This window comes from Orycteropus afer, unplaced genomic scaffold (genome assembly GCF_000298275.1).
Source record: "Orycteropus afer afer isolate SDZICR_OR568_19922 unplaced genomic scaffold, OryAfe1.0 scaffold00011, whole genome shotgun sequence".
Classification (NCBI taxonomy): Eukaryota; Metazoa; Chordata; class Mammalia; order Tubulidentata; family Orycteropodidae; genus Orycteropus; species Orycteropus afer.
Genome location: NW_006921598.1, coordinates 6,963,343 through 6,986,032, shown reverse-complemented (window position 1 = coordinate 6,986,032; position 22,690 = coordinate 6,963,343). Strand labels below are relative to the sequence as shown.

At 36.0% G+C, this 22,690-nt stretch overlaps 1 protein-coding gene across 1 annotated transcript in view; it reads right to left on the bottom strand.

The window, feature by feature from the left end:
- MAP3K7 (mitogen-activated protein kinase kinase kinase 7) overlaps positions 1-22,690 on the bottom strand; it is a 117,546-nt gene that overhangs the window by 18,480 nt on the left and 76,376 nt on the right. Inside the window, exons 12-13 of the mRNA XM_007950771.2 lie at positions 21,701-21,781; positions 6,915-6,979 (exon numbers count right to left, since the gene is read on the bottom strand). Of these exons, the coding sequence (XP_007948962.1) occupies positions 6,915-6,979; positions 21,701-21,781 (146 nt within the window). The remainder of the gene's footprint in view (positions 1-6,914; positions 6,980-21,700; positions 21,782-22,690) is intronic.

Genomic DNA, 22,690 nt, shown 5'->3' with positions numbered 1-22,690 from the left:
TTTCAGTTCCAGTTTCAAAACTGCTCTTTTTTAAAGCCACAAGAAATGCAATCATGAGTTACATTTAAATCTGTAAATTAACAAAATGGGCCTTTTTGTTTCAAGGGACATGTATCTCAAGGAATGACATACTATAGAACATATTTGTATTAAAAAAAGAAACATATAGAAATAAGCTATAACTTTCAAATTTTTTGACTATCTGAAAATACAAGGTATAAGTAAGAGGAACTAGAAGCAATATTTACCAAATATTTTTGGCTTGTCTGAAAAATCAAAATAGTTTTGGCTTAAATTTATGTTACTGCTTGCCACTATGGAAGAAATATTATTTTATAGGAGCAATTAAAAAAAAAAATCACATAAAATTCTGATGGCTATAATGCTCTTAAACAATGAAATACCATTTAGGTTGCTCCTTCCTTCAAGACATTTACAGTTACTTTATTCTATTCCCATGTAAACTTCTGTATAATAGATACAAATAAACTTATCATGAACTGGATATCAAAGTGTTACAGACTAGAAAAACACCATGCAGCAATTTAAGGCAGCAAAAGAATACTAAGCCAAATTTAAACCACAGGGGCAAACTGTCATCAGTAGACATAAAACAGAATTGGACTTTGACCAGAGCTTTATCCCTACATGTAAAAAAAGGAATTAGATAAAATAAAAAATAAATAAAAATATGGTTTTGCTTTTTATGTCTCACCTAAAAGACTGGAAAACTATTTTCATAAGTCAGGAATTTATGGCTAGTGCCACCGTTTAGACTGACATTTAAAAGCTATTTAAAACCCTCAGAAATCCTGTTCATTGCTAAAATTATATAAGCACAAAACACAGACTAAATGCTGATTTACTGTGATATTCTTGCTGAAATAGTATTTTAAGATAATTTTTTCTTTAAAGAGAATAAATCAGTGATGTGGATTTACATGAGTACTTCTTCCATTATGGTAGTAACACAAAATTAAGTCTATACATGACAGGTCTATCTAAAGCATTCTTTCTAATCCAAAGGAATGGGCTAGAGTTAATACTTATTTGACTAGTTCTTTGCATGGAAATGTTAAGAGTTTTATTCTTCTTGTGTTCTTTAAATTCTCTAGCAGAAAGGGATACTGTGAACCAAGAATTATTTAAACCAATTACATAAGCTTCTGATTTAGAACTTCAACAGAACTTTATCCAAAAGGAGGTGAAGACTCTGGGTAGACAAAAGTAGTAGTCGGAAAAACTAGATCCATTAAATAGTATCAATTGCATCTAGGCTGAAAGCAGAGAATACCAAAAAAGATGTTTACCTCTGTTTTACTGATTATGCAAAAACAATCGATTATGTGGATCATAACAAATTAGGTAACATTGCAAAGAATGGGAATTCCAGGACCCTTAATTGTGCTCATGTGAAACTTGCACATAGAACAAGAGGATACTGCATGGATTAAAAATCAGTTATGATGTGTGTTGGGGTTTTATCCTTTCACCATATTTAATCAATCTGTATGCTGAGCAAATAATCAGAGAAACTGGACTATACGAAGAAGAACGTGGCATCAGACTGCAGGAAGACTCATTAACCGCCTATGACATGAAGATGACACAATCTTGTTTGCTGAAAGCCAAGTGGACTTGAAGCACTTACTGATGAAGTTCAAAGAGTATAGCGACTATACCTTTAATTAACATGGGTAACTCCTCAAAATAAAACAAAAATTCTCACAACTAGACCAATAAACAACATCATGATAAATGGAGAAAAGATTGAAGTTGTCAAGGATTTCATTTTATTTGGACTTATAATCAACAACTATAGAAACCCACCAGCCACTCCTTGGAAGGAAGGTTGGGCATTCCTACTTCCGTAGTGATACTGCCTTGGAAACCCAAGGAGGGGTTGCTATGAGTCGGGGCTGACTCGATGGCAAATAACAACAACAACAACATAGAAACCCAAACCCAAACCAAACCAAACTCACTGCCATTGAGTCAGATCTGACTCATAGTGAGCTCTCCTTGGGTTTCTGAGGTGGTATCACTAAATTCTAAATCAGAAGCTTATGTAATTGGGAAGTAGATTGCCCAACCTTCCTTCTGAGGAATGGCTAGTGGGTTTGAACCACCAGCCTTCTGGTTAACAGTCAAATGCCTTAGGTACTACGCCAACAGAGTTCCCCCATGGAAGCGGCAGTCAAGAAATCAAACAACATACAGCACTGAGCAAATCTGCTGCAAAAGATTTTTTGCTAATGTTGAAAAGCAAAGGTGTCACTTTGAGGGCCAATGTGCACCTGACCCAAGCCATGGTATTTTCAATCACCTCATAAGCATGCAAAAGCTAGACAATGAATAAAGAAGACCAAAGAAGAATGGGTGCATGTGAATTACGGTGTTGGTGAAGGATACTGAATATACCAAAACAAACAAATCTCTCTTGGATGAAGTACATCCAGAATGCTCCTTAGAAGAGATGGTGAGACTGTCAGGAGTCTCTATCAGGAGGGACCAGTCCCTTGAGAAGGACATCACACTTGGTAAAGCAGAGGGTCAGCGAAAAAGAGGAAGACCTCCAATGAGATGGGCTGACACAGTGGCTAAATAGTGGGCTCAACATGGATGGTTTTGAGGATGGCGCAGGACCAGGCAGCGTTTTGTTCTGTTGTACATAAAGTGACTATGAGTCAGAACTGACTCGAAGGCACCTAACAACAACCAGCAAGTAATACACTATTTGTGAGAACCAAAGAACTGTTAAGAGCTCTGGGAGGCACATTATGGGGAGGCTGGCATATAGCATGTAGTAAGGAGCTACTGTGTGTCTGGTACTTTCATGCATGGTAAGAACCCATTCGCAGATGAGATTTCTCATGCTCAGGGAAATTAAGGAGCTTGTCCAAAGTCACACATTTGACTAGTAAAAGTAGATCCCCAAGTCCATACAGAAACGCAGCATGTCCAATTCTCTAAATAATCATAACTATATCGTCTTGTAGTTCTGATTTCCACCAAATGTAGCATCTGCCATGCTGGATACGAGTCCACAAGGAGTAGTCAGGTATACCTGAGAATGTACGATTTTAGTGCAACAGAGAAAGGCTCATTCGGCTGGATACAAAATAAATCTGTGCAATCATTTGTGGAAATTTGTTATCAAAGTAGGTTAGTTAAGCCTTATTCAATGATGTGATAAAGCTAAAATTCATTACTGACAGGTATTAAATAATTAAATTTAAATCAAATGCAGACTATCAGATGCCAAAACATCTAAAATTTCAGAGATATAGGATCATTTTAGCATGCATTATATCTAGTTTTATATGCAACACAGAATGAGAGAGTGTATTGTGAATGGAGTCCCTGGGTAGTGGAAATACTTAGGGAACTTTACTACCAGCTGAAAAGCTGGTGGTTCAAACCCACCCAGAGGTGCCTCAGAAGACAAGACTGGTAATCTGCTTCCAAAGGATTATAGCCTTGAAAGCCCTATGGAGCAGTTCTACTCTGCACACATGGGGTCTTCATGAGTTGGAATCAACTTTGTGGCAACTAACAACAACAGTAACAAGAGTTTGAATGCTCTGAAATCAGGGCTGGATTCAAAACCTGATTTTAACAATTACTAGCAGTGTAAGGGAAGTAGGAGACTTGGGCAAGTTTCTCTAACCATCAGTTTTTTTATCTGCACAACGAATAAAATCAGAAGTACCAACTTTTTAGGGTTAAGATATAAATAATGTAAATCAAGGGGCGGCCCAGCACAGAGTTGGCACATAATAAATGGCAGTTGTCATTACTGTCATTCTCTTGCTGATCTGGGATTAAGTCTTATCTTCCCGCAAAAGCTCCTTGAGGACTGGGGTTTATTGGTATTGTCAAGGCCCTCCAGCTAAGGACCACCAGGAGCACACCTGTGGGGAACAAGTTGGGTTTATTACTCAGTGCAGCATGGTAGAATGTGCACCAAAGAGGTGTGTGTCTCAGTAAGAGGGTTTGGGGAAGAACCTATTAAAGGATTTGGGCTTTGGTTGAGTGATTTTTGAGGCAGGTACAAGGAAGCAGGGGTTTGCTTTAGTTTGGCTGTTATCAGAAAGCAGGGGCAATTTTGTAAGGAGGGCAGACTAGAGTGAAGATAAAGCTGTAAATGGGAAAGCAGCAACAATCACTCATATTAGCTGGGGCAGGGTGATGTCTGGTATTTTGCGGTGGCACAGTATGTGTTTTTGTGTCTGCTTAGCAATATGAAGTGGTCTTGTTTTATATTATTATATTACTGTGGTCTCACTGTACCCTCCTTGTCAGATGCTGGTGTTCTTTGAGATTGCTTAGGTTCAATAAGAGAGTAACACAGCCTAGCTGTGAGTGCCCGGCCAGCGTATAAAAGTGAAACCTGGATGCCAGGGGTTACTTTTTCTTTCTCAGTACTTTTTCAAAACCTCCAGAAGGCCAGGTCTATTATGATAGCTTTTTTTTTTTTTTTTTAAGAATACCCAACTTATTAAAAAGCCATGTTTAAATGAGAGTTGTATGTTGTAAGGATACAATCTTTTACACATGTACTTACATCACTACTTGCTTTGTTCAAAATTCCTCTCAATATAAGTGGCAATACAGAAACAACCAACTGAAACCACTTTACAGATGGAAAGTCTAAACGATTTTATTACAATAATGTCTTGAGTCAAGAGTCAATGTGGAAATTCTCGTCAGGTCACTTTCCTCTATGAGATGTAATATTAAACTTCACTAGTAAGTTACTTATCTTCCTTCAATGACTGTACTGGGTGGGCCAAATTCTTTGGCTAAGAAAGAGCTCAGCATGTATCTAATCACTCCTAAGCCAGACTTCAAAAAGAACTGTACCTTCAGATTTCAAAAATTCATATTGTGAATACTGTTCTTCTTCAAATAGTAAATGTTACGCTCATGAATAATTAAAAGGATTCAATGATTATTTATCATGACATTTTCAGGGAAAAATGTTTCCACAGTACATTAAGACTACTGTATCCCATTTTCATCCCAAACTAAACATTAGGCATTTTAATGTTATAAATACTTAAGTAATTTTGAAAGAGTGGATTAATTTTAAAAATTGGCTACATAATAGTAACATATCATCTGTTTCAGAACAGGTTTTACCACCACCCCCAATTTATGAAAATTCATTCAAACAGACTGTCCTCTAACCATATTCTGCCCGGTCACTGTGTTTAACTACCAGAAGGTATTGCACAATTAAAAGTGTAACAACCAAATGCCAAGTAGTACAGAACTCTGAGGAAATAGGTATAGCTTGGTGTGGGAATATGGAAGTGGGGAGATCACTACTAAATTACAGTAACACCTTTATTCTAGATTATAGAGAAAAGCACTTGCACCAGCAAATATTTTGGAAGTGTCTTAGGGCAAGCTTCTCATTCCTATTCAAAGGGAGAACACTTGGCTAATGGTTCTCATAACTGGAATATCAATGGCAATAGTAAACAGAATTTAAAAGGCTGAGCTCATCAAGTGTCTAAGGAATCAAAGCAAATGCCTAATGTCAAACTATCTGTTACTGAATGGGCCGAATAAACTTTCAAGTATTTGAGGGGGAGAAAAATGGAAAACTTCAGTCAAAAGCCCTAGGATCTCACAAAAGCAGACACTAAAAAAAAATAAAAAATAAAACCTGCTAATAGGTGAAATTGAGGCTTAGAGTCACTAACCATATAAATATAAAACATACATATGTTACAAAACATCAATACGTGTATGTGTGTGTGTGTGTGTGTGCATTACAGGTTGTGAAATGAAAATACTTCTAGATATAAATGAAGATGGAGGATATTTATCACTTAATTTCAAGTGGTTTTTGTTAGTTAAGTGAGTTACGCTTATGACTATAAAGGGCTTCCAAATTTTTATTAATGACAACAAAGAATTCTAAAATTTAAAGTATGCTATAAAATTGAAATAAAAAAACACCTTTCTAGGATGAAAACTACTAATATATGTTACCATAAATTAAATCACTGTTTGTAATATATAAAGTTAAATCTTATATTACTATCATGATGAGTATTTCTATTACTTCAGATGCATGCTACACTCATAAAACTTATTTCAGCACGATGGAAAACAAAGCAGCAACAACAAAACCCCTCATAATTGGTACTTACTCATTTTACACAATACAATATAAACTAAATATATCATGTTAATTAATCTGAATAAAAGAGAAAAAGCAATGACTAATCTAGATTTATAAACCTGGTTGTTTAAAATTACTGAATTCTGTACCAGTCAACAATGATTTAAATTATTATAGCACCATCTGGATCATCTAAAAAGAAGTGATGAAGAGATAATGGGCACTAAGAAGAGCATCCAGAAATACAGAGAATGAAAACCTAACAACTGGGATAGAGCTTTTCTAGAGTTCATCCATTGTTTAAGTAAACACTGTCTTAAGGATATTTCACAAAAAATGTAATTCTGATGGCTATACCAAATTAAGAGTTCTCCAGGTATAAAACGCCCGATGTAACCTCAGGAGAGAGGCATTTTGTTGGGGAATATATACTAGTTAAAAGGAGACAGCACTAATGATTGATTTTATAAGATAATAAGAGTGGTAAATTATAAAACTGAAAACTTCCTTATTAAAATATATATAAACTCAGATAATGTACATAAAACACTGTTAAGGAATTTACTTCCTATGAAGTGTGATCAGCCTAACTTCCTAATATACTCTTCCAGATATAATTGCTGGTATTTAAATTCAAATGCAAACGAACTTCTCTATCCCAGGTTTAGGTCAGTTAATTCAACTCATAAAACTAATTCTGCAGAAATATAGTTAATTCTTGCTTTCTACCTATTACTAGCCCTCAAAGACAAACAATTCAAATGTTAAGTCTTACCTGACCAGGTTCTGTTCCAGTAACAGTCAAGTCTTGGATGGATCTACGTCTTGGCTGCCCGTTGCCTTTTAAAAAAATAAAACAATAAAAAAAGTAAAATACTGAAGTCTATCCAGAAAGATGAGTATAACTGCTACAGTAGCAAATTTGAATTTGTTGTCCTTGGATCTACACAAAATGTTTGTGACAAAAAGATTAAGTTTGTTGTTTAAAAAAAAAAGAGAGAGAGAGAGAGACAGAGTGAGAAAGATGTAAGATAAGGAAGAGGGACAGCTGCAGTATTTTAACTCAAAAGCTGCTTGCTGGCTTACAACAAAGTTATGTCCTAATACAATAATCACTCCTACCACATGAATAGCTGCTGAACTGTCTTCCACCATCTTCTGTCATGTGTTAAACAGATGAATGTCTGGGGGCTGGGGTTGATGACGGCATCTATTTCAAGGGCCTTACGTTATAGTTTCTACAGCAAGACAGCAGGTTTTAAGACATTATTGACTTACTAGCAGTAACTTGTTCATTTCAGGGCCTAAAAGGTGTTTATGCTTAAATTTATTATACTCAGTCACAACTCATTTAATACCATTAGTCTTTGTCAGAATCTAGTAATTTTTTATTTGTGAACAACGACTCTAAATTTTCTACTAGAGATGAATTGACTCTCATTCCTTTCTCAGTCTATAGCTTGTTGGAATGGCCTATGGTGATAACCTGTTTTAGGAACGTCTATGCTAATAATAATTGAATATAAAAATCAGTTTATGAAAGAATTCTACAAATTTAAGTCTGCAATAAAATGAAATGAATTAAGCAATAGCTTCATTTAACACTTTAATTTGGCATAGGGCTGTTTCTACAGTATCTTCTAAGATGAGAGATCAGCTATCTAAAAGGAAACACCAAGATACTATGAATAACAGCTGCCACAATGCTGGAAATTCCTTTGACTTTGAAAGCTGTATTATGTAATTTCTCAATTAGTAGAATACACTTACAATATGCACTCTCATAGCTGTAACACTATCAGTACAAATAATTCATCTTCAGAATTTTTTATTTCCATAACCTTACATCTAATATCTTATGCTAAACCAATCTGCGCTATAATTCAGCATTTTAAGTCATATGACCCATTATTACTTTACACATAAACTAGAAGGACATTACAACACAGTAAGAATACTTACAGTAAGAATGTGTGTTGTTGTTGCCAATATTTGTAGTGAATACAGAAATCAAATTTATAACCACCCATGAAAGTATAAGACATCATTACTCATTTCTATTTTAGGCTATGTTTTAGAATTTTTAACATAATCTTAATTCAAATGTACTTCAAATTTCATTTTATTCCAAAGAGTACCCACTTTCTATTACAAATAAACATGACAATAAGTTGTATATTTATTGAATGGAGCACACAAATGATATTTTTCTTAATACCTTTAACTAGCTGTTTCCTGAGGTCAAAAAGGATCCCACCACCATGACTAATAGGCAATTTTAGGCACATTTCTTTCAACATGTTCTAAAATTAGCTTAGATGAGACAGGCTTATAAAAGTGTCTGGAATTCTCTTTTCAGTTTAGCAACATTTGTGAATCTGAGGAACCTCCCAGCACCCGTTCTATAAACCATAACACATCACCATTGCAATAACAACAAAAATAAACTCAAACAAAGGTAAGGGGTAGAGGAAGGGGGAGTAAAAACTTTTAAGGAAGTAGGGTAAATAAAGAAGAGCTGACAGTTAACAAATGTGATAAAATGAGAAATCTTCAAGCTACAGCATGAGTAAAAGCAAGCATTAGGCAATGCATTTTAATTAGCATAACCATAGCAGAAACCATCTGGCAAACAGTTCAGACAAAGCAAAAAAGGATGGCAATTAACAAATACTTGTTGCTCCAATATTAAGCTTTAATTCATAATTCAGAAATATGAATATTAAAAAATCAATTTCCTATCATTGTAAATGAAAATTATTGGGTGGGTTCCCTGTAAATTTAGATTCATTCTGGATTTTTTTAGGAGTAGAATACTAATTCAGAAACTTCTTTTACATTTTTGCATGTTTTTTTTTTGCAATGCACATATCCACATTACACATGGTAGGAAGGAAAAGGAAGTAAGGGGCAGGATGATGTAAACAGTTATCTGATGAAGGAATCTGAAGTCTGAAAATGATGTTTTGAGTATTTTATTCTCCAATGAATTTGGGAACTTTCATGATTTACCACAGAGAACAAATGACAATTTTAAAAATGATGTTATTAGAGGTTAGAGCAGGAGCTCTGGTGGCCTAGTGCCTAAAGCACTTGACTGCTAACCAGAAGGCTGGTGGTTCAAACCCACCAACCACTTCTCAGAAGGAAGATGGGGCAATCTACTCCCATAGTGATACTGCCTCGGAAACCCAAGGAGGGGTCGCTATGAGTCAGGTCCGACTTGAGGGCACATAACAACAACAACAGACATTAGAGTAACAAAGGGAATCACTACATCTTCAGCCCATTTCTCTCCCCGCAGCAAAAAATTAAAAGGGGGGGTGGTCAGAATAGCAGATTAAAGGTTAATTCAGTTCCGTTTACAGTAATTTCATAAAGAGAAAATCCACCTTTTAAAAAAAGGTGCTATTTCAAACAGAACTGCTTTCCTGAGCCAATTTCCAAAAGTCATCACAGTATTCCTCTAGAGGCCAAGATCCCAGTCACTCACTTTCTGGCTTCTTTTTGGTTTAAATAAGCTCATAGATTTCCTTACCTTAGTTGTCATTTCTTCATTTTTCAATCTTCCTAAAGACTGTCCTCTCCATGTGCAAAATCAATGCTACATTTTCCCAAAGAAACGTCTTACCCAAAATATTGGAAATTTTGAGATTCAGGAGTTTTGAATATTAAAATATTTGTTGGACACTGTTCTCTTTGCAGGTAAAATGTATAATTTAAAAGAAATCTCTACAGTATTATACTAAGCAGTATTATATTACAATTTCATCATAAACTAAAGATGTTATTTTAAAATGTCTTCTCATTTAGGGGAGCTCTGGTGGCATAGTGCCTAAGGTACCTGACTGCTAACCAGAAAGCTGGTGGTTCAAATCCACCTGTCACTCTTTAGAAGGAAGACTGGGCAATCTACTTCTGTAGAGATACCACCTCAGAAACCCAAGGAGGGGTCGCTATGAATCGGGACCAACTCCATGGCAGTGAGTTTTGTTTTGTTTTTTTCTCATTTAGGCATTAGACAACATATTGCACTAGGTAAATCTGTTGTGAAAGATCTCTTTCAAGTGCTGAAGAGCAAAGATGTCTCCTTGAAGACTTGTTATTATGTGCAGTCGAGCCAGACCCAAATTATAGCAACCTCTCCTTGGGTTTCCAAAGGCAGTATCACCATGAAAGTAGATTGCCCAACCTTTCTTCTGAGCAATAGCTGGTGGGTCTGAACCACCAGCCTTCTGGTAAGCAGTCAAGTGCCTTAGGCACTATGCTACCAGAGCTACTCCCTGAAGACTAAGCTGTGCCTAACCCAAGCCATGGTATTTTCAATCGCCTCATATCCATGTGAAAGTTAGACAATGAATAAGGAAGACCAAAGAAGAGATGATGTTTTTGAGTTTTGGTGTTGGCGAACAATTCTGAAAGTACCATGGGACTGCCAAAAGAACTAACAAATCTGTCCTGGAAGAAGTGCAGCTGGAATGCTCCCTGGAAGTGAGAATGGCCAGATGTTGTCCCACCTACTTTGGTTATGTTGTCAGAAAGGACCATTCCCTGGAAAAAGATACCATGCTTGGTAAAGTGGAAGGTCAATGAAAAAGGGGTAAGGCCCTCAATATGATGGATTAACACAGTGGCTGCTCAAGGATCGTGAGGTTGGCAAAGGTTCGGGCAGTGTTTCGTTCTGTTGTACATAGGGTCACTATGAGTCAGAGATGACTCGATGGCACCTAACAAAATCTCATGGAGGCTGCCACAAATTGCATTTTTCTTTACTAATTTCAACAAATTTTGCCTCTTTCCTTACAAAGGCCATTTGGGTGGAGTTTTCTTTTATCCTATTAAAGGAAAGCAATGTTACTGGTGAGTTTTTGTTTCTAATAAATACATCAACTTTATTACGTCAGATTTCAATTTTTTACATTGAAAGCTTAATTCTATTTCCCTGTCTCTTCATATTGGAGCCGATGTCACTATTTTGGCAGAAAAGTTACAGTAATATTTATGTCCCTCCAGTTAAAAGAATGTTTCTAAACATTAGTATCTGATGGTTCTTGAACTACATGCACTATTAGAAAGGTCATATTCTCATCCTGGAAGAAAAAGCAAAATAGTGCCCAAACCAAACTCACTGCCATCAAGTCAGTTCCAACACAGAGCAACCCCTTTGGGTTTCCGAGGCAGTAAATCTTTATGGAACTAGATTGCCCAGTCGTCCTACAATGAAGTGACTGGTGAGTCTGAACTGCAAAACCTTCTAGTCAACAGTCAAATGCCTTAGGCTCTATGCCACCAGAGTTCCTTATAATAGTGCCCAGGTGCCCCTAAACAGTATTAACAGTATCTCTACCAACAGCTGTCCAGCATTCTGCAAAGGCCTCAGTCCTGCTTTTGAAAAAACATACCTATCTGCAATATTTAAAGATTATTTGAAATGAAGGAGGCTAACACATCAATTTCAAAAATCTAACAACTCATTTATTTTTCTGCTAAATATGTTTCCATATTCCACTAGATACTTTTATACTCTTAGTAAACAACCAATATAACGAAAGAGATAAATGACCTTAATGGAAAGTGAATATTTATTAAATTTTTCTAAGTTGAAAGATCTAAAGACAGCTGGAAATCATATGAACAGCTACAGTTTTTGAGTTTTAAGAATGATTTTACAAACAATAAATATCAAATAAACCCAGGTTCCTCAGCAAACTGGGCAAAAATATTTTATATATTTAAATAATACTGATTAAAAAATATTTGTATATTAAATTTTCTTTATTATATCCCTGAGAACAGTATGACAGACAGGAAATCCTCTTCTTTGGTCTAGACATTCTATCACAGTATTAATTTAAGGCTTAGAAATAATAAATGTTATACTAAAATGCTACTTGTTCAAAGTTTTTAAATAGAGACACTTTAAAGCAGCACTTACCTACAGAATGGGTAAGAGAATTTTCAAGTGCTTAAAATGAAATCAAGCAATAAAATCTAGGCTGAACTAACTAATTCAGAATGATTGTTTATGATATTATAATAGCATTAATAAAAACCCAAATATTTTATAAGACTCTTTGATTTAATTTTCTTGACATATTTATAACACAGTACAATTACAGCATCAGCATCTGGAAAGATTCACTTTTGCAAATCACATTTTGGAAACTCATTCAATATAGCAATCAATCTGATATAAACGATGTACAATAAATTTTATATTGGGGGGAGGAAGTGCTGAAAATTAATGCTTCAACTAAACCTTTCATAGGCAATATGTATGTATATGTATATGGCAGTACTTTTTCCCAGTGGATTTCAAAATGTACTGTAATCACAGTTGATTTCCTTAAGTGCTATAACTACTCACACAAGCACTCCAGAGAAGGTCTGCTTGATCTGCCTTCATTATCGATGTTAGAACCAGGAACGAAATTCACTTTCTTAACTACTCAGTCTCTGCCTAGATGGCTTTAACTAGAAAAAGTTGCTACTCCTTTTTTGTAACTTCTAGGTATTTTGCCTGTTCATCTTTGAATTTTGGACTTTTAAAAGAAATACAAAAATCTGGGTAATCTTCTATAGTGCTAGATCAGTTGTTATTATCAGAATGTGCTCTATAGTTTCACAGTCACTACTCCTATGCTATTTGCATATCTGAAATGAAGGCAGGGGAAAAAAACCACAGATCCTTGGTAGTAATGAAAACAAAATGTGGGGAAAGTCAAGAAAATCTATCACATAAACAAAAGATCTGTGTTCTTACTGTCGAAAGCCAGAAAAACCTGAAGCAATTAAACAATTTTCCGTTTTAACAGTAAATAATAAATATGAAAGGTTAACACCCTGTTTTTAAAGTATAATAAATTAAAATGTAGTAGGACAAAGGAGTATGCTCTTGAAACTTCAAATTTTAAAGAAAAATAAGATATCTATTCCTTTTTCTCAAAGTCCATTCCAACTTATCAGCTTACAGTAATTTTCAATAAGCAAATGTTTTAGATAACTGTAGGCCAAAATGACCTAAATCCTAAGCAAGAAGTATTTTCATTTATTTTGTTTAGGCAGCATACAGCTAGCTTCTTGGCAGGATCTTCTCCACAAATGAAAAGTTAGCAAAATGTCATATTATACTGGTGATTTGTTCTTAACTGTGCATCTTGTCTGGCGATAAGGAGCCAGACTGATCCACAGCCCACTCTTTTATGGGAGGTGGGAAGTAAAAGGAAAATGGGTTATTCATACCAGAGTTTGTCAATATTACTTTCGAGACAGGAATAATCTAGAAAAGGTATAAAAAATCATATAGTCTGATCCATAGGAAGTCCTTAGGTATTAATGATCAATTTTTTATATGACTTGAAAGATACTAAATTGATAAATACTGCTGTTAAACACAGGTTGCTTCTTCATTTGGTTGATAGGGCAGGATGCAATAGTGTTGAACAGCAAGCAAAAACCAAGATCAGATTAGCGTCTTTCCATTTGTTTACTCATGACTAGGTAAGGCATTTTAGCCACTGTAAAGAAAAGAAAATCTTTAGAGTAATAGTGTATGTTTAACTTTAAAACTTTAAAGTTATTTAAAAAATGCAATCGTTTTAGAAAAAGATCTATTTGTATACTGCCAATAACTACACATAAAAATTTTGAGATGCATAAAAGAATGATCTTCCATCATGATGAAAAGATAAACTGTGATACATACATACAAAGGAATACTACACAACATAAAGAATAATGATAAATCCATGAAACATCTCATGACATGGATGAAGCTGAGTGAAATTATGCTGAGTGAAATAAATCAAACACAAATGGACAAATATTGTGGAAACCGGAATTATAAAAAGTCAAGAAGACATTTACATTCAGAAAGAAACATTCTTTGATGGTTATCAGGAAGTGGAGGAGGAGGGAAGGAGAAGCAGTAACTAGATAGTAGACAAGAGTTAATTCTAGCGAAGGGAAAGGGAATACACAATATGGGGAACGTCAGCAACAACGTGATCAAGGCAAAAGAAGACACTGAGAGGTGCTCAAGAATCAAGGATAACTATGGTAAATACTGTAACATATACAGTCCTGCAACAGCAATAATTATCTAGTTAACAATAATATCTGAGTAGATACACAGGTAAATTATGTACACTAAATAGGTGAAGGAGATCGTACAGGACATACACATACAGGGATGGTGGTAGATATTTGTACATACATATTTGCAAATGCTGCACATATACTCATAGGTATAATAGAGCATATGGGGCACAGTTATAGAAACTACTTAGAGATGGGGACTGAACCACTAGAAATGAAGGCTAAGAACCACAGCCTTGGGGACATCTAGGTCAACTGGCAAAACATAGTTCATAAAGATAATTTTCTATATCCTAGTCTGATAAGCAGTGTCTGAGGTCTTAAAAGCTTGCAAGTGGCTCTCTAAGAAGCAAATATTAGTCTCTTCTCACCTGGAGCATAGGAAAAAAAAAGAAGAATGAAAACTCAAGGAAGCAATTAGTCTAAAAGAAGAATGCCCAAACGAACCACAGCATCCTTTGAGTCCAGAATAACTAGATGGTGCCTAGCTACCACTACAGACCACTGTGACCAGCACAACAGAAGGTCCTCGTTAGAATGGGTTGAAAAAAAAAATGTAGAACAAAATTCAAAGCCAAAATAAAGAAGGACCAGACAGACTTACTGTCCAAAAGGGGCTAGAAGAATTCCTAAGACTACTGCCCTGAGAAAGCCTTCTAACTTGAAACTGAAGACAGACACTCCTGAAGGCCACTTTCCAGGCAAATAACAGATGAGACTATAAAACAAACATCTGTGAAGAATGTGCTCCTGAGAACAATCAACTACATGAGACCAAAGAGGCAACACTTACGCAAAACCAAAGATGAGAGGCCAGGGAGGGACAGGGAAAAGAGACAAATGGAATTGGGGAACTCAGGGAGAAAACAGGGGGACTGTGGAAACAGTACAGGAATTGTAACCAATGTCATGAGATAACTGTATGAACCTGATTGGGAAAACTAATTTGCTACATAAACTTTCACCTAAAGCACAATAAAATGTAAAAAAGGAAAAACAATCTTATTAAAAGAAGCAGTTCATTCCAAGAAGTACACTAGATTCAATATATTTCATTTGGCCAAAGGAAACTACTTAATCCATAACAGATAAAAAATACAGCTATATATTAAAAAAAAAAAAAAAAAGAAAAAGAAAAAAGCTTACAACTGTGTTCCAACAATGCTAATACCAGTCTGGATATATTAAAGTATCTGGTAATACACAGAACTTCTGGGAATACACTTTGATCAAAAAAAATACTGGAAGGTATTAAGCAATTTGGGGATTTAAACATCCTCCTCCTTTACAATTAAAATGACCAAGTAGTACATTTGAAATAGTCCCAAAGAGAAGGTTACATTTTTATATTTATTTAAAAAATATGACCTGTTAACATACCATCGAGTTATCTCCGACTCATAGTGACCTTATGTACAACAGAACGAAATACTGCCCGGTCTTGTGCCAGCTTCGTGATCCCTACTGTACCTGAGCCGATCGCGGCAGCTACTGTGTCAATCCATCTTGTTGAGGGCCTGCCCGTCGTTCACTGACCTTCTACTTTATCAAGCATGACATCCTTCTCCAGAGAATGGTCCCTTCTGACATGATCAAAGTAGATCAGACGAAGTCTGGCCATTCTCGCTTCCAAGGAGCATTCCGGCTGCACTTCTTCCAGGACAGATTTGTTAGCTTCCTTAGCAGTCCACGGTACTTTCAGCATTCTTTGCTAACAATTCAAAAGCACCAACTCTTCTTTGGTCTTCCTTATTCATTGTCCAGCTCTCACATGCACAGAGCTAATGAAAATACCATGGCATGGGTTAGGCACATCTTAAGTTTTCAAGGAGATACTTTTGCTCTTCAGCACCTGAAGGAGGTCTTCTGCAACAGATTTGCCCAATGCGATATTTCTTTTGATGTCCTGACTGCAGCTTCTACTGGTGTTGATTGTAGAACCAAGTAACAGAAAGTCTCTGACAATTTTAATGTGTTGTCCATTCATCGTGACACTGCTTATTGGCCCAGTTGTAAGGGTTTTTGTTTTCTTTATACCGAGGTGTAATCCATACTGTGGACTGTAGTCTTTAGTCTTCATCATTAATTGCTCCAAGTCATCTTCACTTTCAGCAAAGTTATGTCGTCTGCATATCTCAAGTTGTTAATGAGCCTTCCTCCAATCCTGACGTCATGTTTTTTCTTCATATAGTCCAGCTTCTCAGATTATTTGCTCAGAATACAGATTGAGTAAGTATGGTGAAAAGGATAAAACCCTAACACACTCCCTTCCTGATTTTAATCCATGCAGTGTCCCCTTGTTCTGTTCAAATGACAGCCTCCTGGTCTATGTACAAATTCCTCATGATTATAGTTAAGGGTTCTGGAATTCCCATTCTTCTCAGTGTTATCCACAATTTGTTATGACCCACATAATTGAATGCCTTTGCACAGTCAATAAAACACAAGTAAACATCTTTCTGGTGTTCTCTGCTTTCAGCCAAGATCCATCTGACATCAGGTTTATACATATATATATCCCTCGCTTTACGTCCCCTTCTGAATCCAGCTTGCATTTCTGGAAGTTGTCTGTCAATATACTGCTGCAACCATTTTTGAATTATCTTCAGTAAGATTTTACTTGTGTGTGATACCAGTGATATTGTTTGATAACTGCACTGCCACATTCTGTGGGATCACCTTTCTTTGAAATGGGTACAAATATGGATCTCTTCCAGTCAGCTGGCCAGGTAGCTGTCTTCCAAATCTCTTGGCACAGCTGAGTGAGCACCTCCAGCACAGCATCCGTTTGTTGAAACATCTCAAAGGGTGTTCCGTCAATACCTGGAGTCTTGTTTTTCGCCAATTCCTTTAGTGCAGCTTTGACTTCTTCCTTCAGTATCACTGGCTTTTGATCATATGCCACCTCCTGAAATGGATGATCATCTACCAATTCTTTTTGGTATAGTGACTCTGTGTATTCCATCCATCTTCTTTTGATGTTTCCTGCATCATTCAACATACTGCCCATGGAATGTTTCAATATTGCAATTGTATGCTTAAATTTTTTCCTCAGTTCTTTCATCTTGAGAAATGCCAAGCATACTCTTCCCTTTTGGTTTTCTAACTCCAGGTCTTTGCACATTTCATTATAATAATTTACTTTGTCTTTTTGAGCTGCTCTTTGAAATCTTCTGTTCAACTCTTTTATCCTGTCCATTCTTCCATTTGCTTTAGCTACTCTTCATTAAAGGCCAAGTTTCAGAGTCTCTTTTGGCATTCGTGTTAGTCTTTTCTCCTTTTCCTGTCTTTTTAATGACCTTTTGCTTTGTTCATGGATGATGATCTTGATGTCATCTCACAACTGCTCTGGTTTTCAGTCACTGGTGTTCAATCCATCAAATCTATTCTTTAGATGGTCTCTAAATTCAGGAAGGATATAATGAAGGTCATATCTTGGCTCTTGTAGACTTCTTTTAATTGTCTTCAGCTTCAACTTGAACTTGCATATGAGCAGATGATGGTCTATTCTACAATCAGCTCCTAGCCTTGTTTTGGCTGAATATATTAAGCTTTTCCATTCTCTGTTTCCACAGATGTAGTTAATCTGATTCCCGTGTACTCTATCTGGTGAAATCCACAAGTACAGCTGCCGTTTGTGTTGTTGAAAAAAGGTATTTGCAATAAATAAGTTGTTGCTCTTGCAAAATTCTATCACCAAGGCCACATTTTCCAACTACCAGTGATTTGCTCTTCTTTGTTTTTAACTTTTGCATTCCAATCACTAGTAATAATCAACACATCTTGATTGCCTGTTTGGTCTATTTCAGACTGAAGAAGTTGGTAAAAATCTTCAATTTCCTCATCTTTGGCTTTGGTGGTTAGTGCGTAAATTTGAATAGTAGTAGTATTAACTGGTCTTCCTCATAGGTTTATGGATATTATCCTATCACTGATAGCACTGTACCTTAGGATAGATCTGGATACATTCTTTGTGGTGGCGAATGCCACACCATTCTTCTTCAATCTGTCATTCCTGGCATATGATTGTCTGATTCAAAATGGCCAAAGCCAGTACATTTCAGCTCACTAATGCCTAGGATATCAATCTTTATCCATTCCATTTCCTTTTTGACAGCTTCCAATTATCCTAGATTCATACTTCGTACATTCTATGTTCCGATTATTAATGGATGTTTGCAGCTGTTTCTTCTCATCTTGAGATGTGCCACATGAGCAAATGGGGGGTCCAGAAAGCTTTACTCTATCCCCATCATTAAGGTCAGCTCTACTCTGAGGAGGCAGCTGTTCCCCAGTGGTATTTTGAGTGCATTCTGACCTGAGGGGTTCATCTTCTGACACTAGCAGACAATGTTTCACTGCTATTCGTAAGGTTTTCACTGGCCAATTCTTTGAGAAGTGGATGGCCTCTTCCTTCTAAGTTTGTCTTAGTCTAGAAGTTCTGCTGAAACCTGTCCACCCTGGGTGACCCTGCTGGCATCTGAAACACCAGTGGCATAGCCTCTAGCCTCATGGCAACATGTAAGCCACCACAGTACAACAAACTGACAGATAAGTTTATTTCTCTTAGCTGTTCCAAACTGTTCTGCTCGTTTCCTGACCTAGGGATGAAATAATGCTTGGCTTTTATGTCCAACAGTTTTGATTGAAGTGCTAGCACTCTTTAATTAAAGAAAGTAAAATTGATTAGGTTAATGTTTGGATAGCTGGGAAATAAAACAAAAACACCCAATGAGAGTATTTAATAAAATGTATTACTAAATAATAGTTTCATTTGTCCAGCATGTTACTTTGGCAATTAGCTGAACTGCAGTTTCCTGACTCCACAAGGACCCAATGTCATAAAAGAGGGTTTTCCCAAGTGTAGAGTTCTCCTTATGTGAATACTAAAGAGGAACAAGGCAGAATTACCCTGACTTCAACGACTCACACAAAGGAGTGGAAAGTGGATGACATTTGTAGGCAGAAGATCTAGGTTGCAAAACTGGCTGTGTGACTCTGGACCAAGCACTCAATGTCATCAGTTCTTCATCTGCAAAATGGCTACAATTTCATCTGATAACCTAGTGAAAAGGCTGTCATGAAGTTCAATTAAGAAGATATACTTTAAACTACTTTGTAGGCAACACAGAGTATCTAATAAAGGTTTCTCAGCCTTGGCACTACTGACATTTTGGGCTGGATCATTTTTGGCGTAGGGGGATTGCCTTTTGCATTGCAGTATGTTTGTAGCATCTCTGTTCTGTGCACTAGATGCCAAATAGCACCTGACAGTTATGACAACCAAAAATGTTTCCAGACATTGTCAAATGTCCCTGGGGGACAAATTCACCCCTGGTCCATGCTGTAATTCTTTTCCCACTTCTCTCTCCCCTATAATCTGGAAAAGTACCTACTACATTTTCTACTGTAAAAACACTACTTTGGGTTTATAATGTATGTATTTGTTTTTAATGCTTTCCCATAAGACCTGGATTAAAATTACACTGCTATTTGCCTAAATTTTCCTGATTTCCTCAAATACTTAAGGTAATCACAGCTCAGCAGTATGTAAACTTCAATGATGCCACTTCTTTAGCCAGAGTATTACTCCCTTGTACCTAGCAACTTTTCAGCACAGTGGTAAAATGATCTCAGGTACTTTTATTTTTATTTTTCAAAGCAGTCCATGACTCATTACTATGTAAAAGATAGGTTAACTCTTTGAAAAGCAATAGTAACAATGTCAGGAAATAAGAAAAACTGCTTTGATAATCACCCTAAAAATTAATTACTCTAATACAAAATAGCTTTATAAAGACTAAATAAATAAATAAATAAATAAATAAATAAAAAAAATACAACAACCCACATAGAACTATGTAATTTATATTTTTGTATCCTAGCCAATGGAGATGTTCAATAATGGTTTGTTCATTTATTTACTAGCCACATATTTATTAAACACTATGTATGAGGCACTGAGCCAGATACTGCTGATACAATCAATAATAAACAATAAAGACCTGGTATCTATCCTCTCAGAATTTTCAGTTTAGGAGAGGAGAAAAGCATTAGTTACTGAACTACAATACAACACTATGTTAAAAGCCCAATAATAGGCGAAGTATGTACTGCTGGAGAAGTCATCCAATCCATGAATGTGTGTGGGAAAAATCATGTATTTCCTTACCAAATTTGAGGTGGAAGTAAACCGAAAACAGAGGGATAAATAATTGATACCTATTGCCCTCAAGTTGATTCTGACTCATAGCAACCCTACAGGACAGAGTAGACCTGCCCCATAGGATGTCCATGGCTGTAAATCTTTAAGGAAGCAGACTGCCACATCTTTCTCCCACAGACCATCTGGTGTGTTCAAAACAATCACTATACCACCAAAAAACAAAACAAAACAAAAACCTCACTGCCACTGAGTCAATTCTGATGCACAGTGATCCCCTTTTGGTTTCCAAGGCAGTAAATCTCTACAGAAGTAGATTGTCCAGTCTTTTTTCCATGGAGTGGCTGGTGGGTTTGAATTGCCAACCTTCTGGTTAGCAGTCAAATGCCTTAGGCACTATGCCACCAGAGTTCCTTACTATGCCACCAGAAATCCTTAAATAAACGATAGTGATAATACACATTAACAAATATCAACAGTCATGTACATCATCTAAATTTCTATCAAATATGATTTAGATTCATCTAGGAAATGTTCACCATTAGAAATAAAAGCAGTTTATCTACTTAAGACACTGAAGTACGTACCATATGTGAGTTAGGTATAAAAACACTTAACAACCTCAATATACAAAAAGTTTCTCTTGATAATAAGTAAGAATCAGAACTGACCATTTATTTTATATGATTCTTTGGCAAGATACCCTGCAAAATAGCAAATCTCACACAGTATCACTTTGTTTTTGGTTTTTAGGCTAAGGAAATTTAAGGAAGCAGACTACCTAATTTTTGTACCCTCAGAGTGGCTGGTGTAGGTGAAGGCAATTTAGAAACTCTCTTCTCTCAATTTTGTGTTTCACTTGCAACCCACAGAAAGATACTGGGATAGAAAGCTTATTGAGAACAGAAAAGTAGTCATGGAGGAAGGAAAGGAGCCAAAGACAACTAAAAAATGTAATCTTCTCCTCTTTCTGCTGGGTACAAAAAAGGTCTAGGTTCAGCTCATCTGCTCACTGAAAAGATGAGAGGAAGTTGGCAGAATATTGGGCTAGCATCCTTCCTTCAGTGAAATGGTTTACTTTCTTTTCTATTTAATCTGCATCACTGGAGATCTACAGCAGTTTTTCAAGGCCACTTCAGTGTAAATGAGTATTTAAAATTTTAATTCATCTCCTCAATTATTGCATGCAAGGCATCTATTTTCATGTCCTATAAAAATTGGAGCAAGAAGCATTTTTAAAGTACCAGGGATTATTATTCCAGTTTCACAGCTATTAGACCAGCTCAGGTGGTCTATGATACCTGGTATGACGATCTCAGGGACATCCAGAATGTTGCCAAATGAAGCGGTTTTACGGTGGCCCCGTTTAGGCTTGGAATAGGCTGCAAAAACACATATATACAGTATACATGCAAACAACCACAAATAGGAACACAGAAAATGACTAACTACAAAAACAGAATAATCTCCAAATAGTTATGTTAATAACATGTCATGCAGAATGGCATGCAGAACTATCTAACTTTTCATTCATGCTTAGAAATGGCATGATTAAAAAAGGAAACAACTACCAATACAAGACATCTGAGATGCTAGTTTCAATTAGCAAAACAAAACAAAATAAAACAAAAAGGACAGAGACAAACAAAGCTGCAGGATAATGAGAAAGCTAAACTTCAAATGTGTTCACTGAAACACTCTACCTAAGTGAAACCAATGATAAGCAATGAGGGACTGGATGAAGGAGGGAAGGAAAAGAGGTGTTAAAAAGAAATGAGCTGACATTTCTGTTTTAATTATACAAATGTAGGGATTAAATATATATATATATATACACACACATACACATACACACACATATTTATATATATATGTTTTTTAAAACTAGATGTTTCGTGAAATGTGTTATAAAGTAAAATTCAGTGATTAAATGATAATTATTGAGTCAAAGAAGACTTGCTTATCCTTTCCTAATTATAAATACCTATTTCTTAAGTAAACTGAGTATCTCCTAGAGTGTTCAGAGTTTAGGGGATGTTCTTTCTTCACATGGTTAGTGCTAAAAGTCTGGAGAGTACGAACTTTTCAAAGTAAGACAATTTGCTAAAAAAATCTGGACTGTGTAAAAGTCCAAGAATATACAATAGCATTTGTTCTACACTTAGGCAGAAAAACAGTCATTTTAGTGATGTGTGTAATTTTAATAAGGTGGTGTCACCTTAATCAAGTGAAATACCACATTGTAAAGAAAAATAAACCAGTGCCTGACTAGAAAAATTACACTAGCAAAG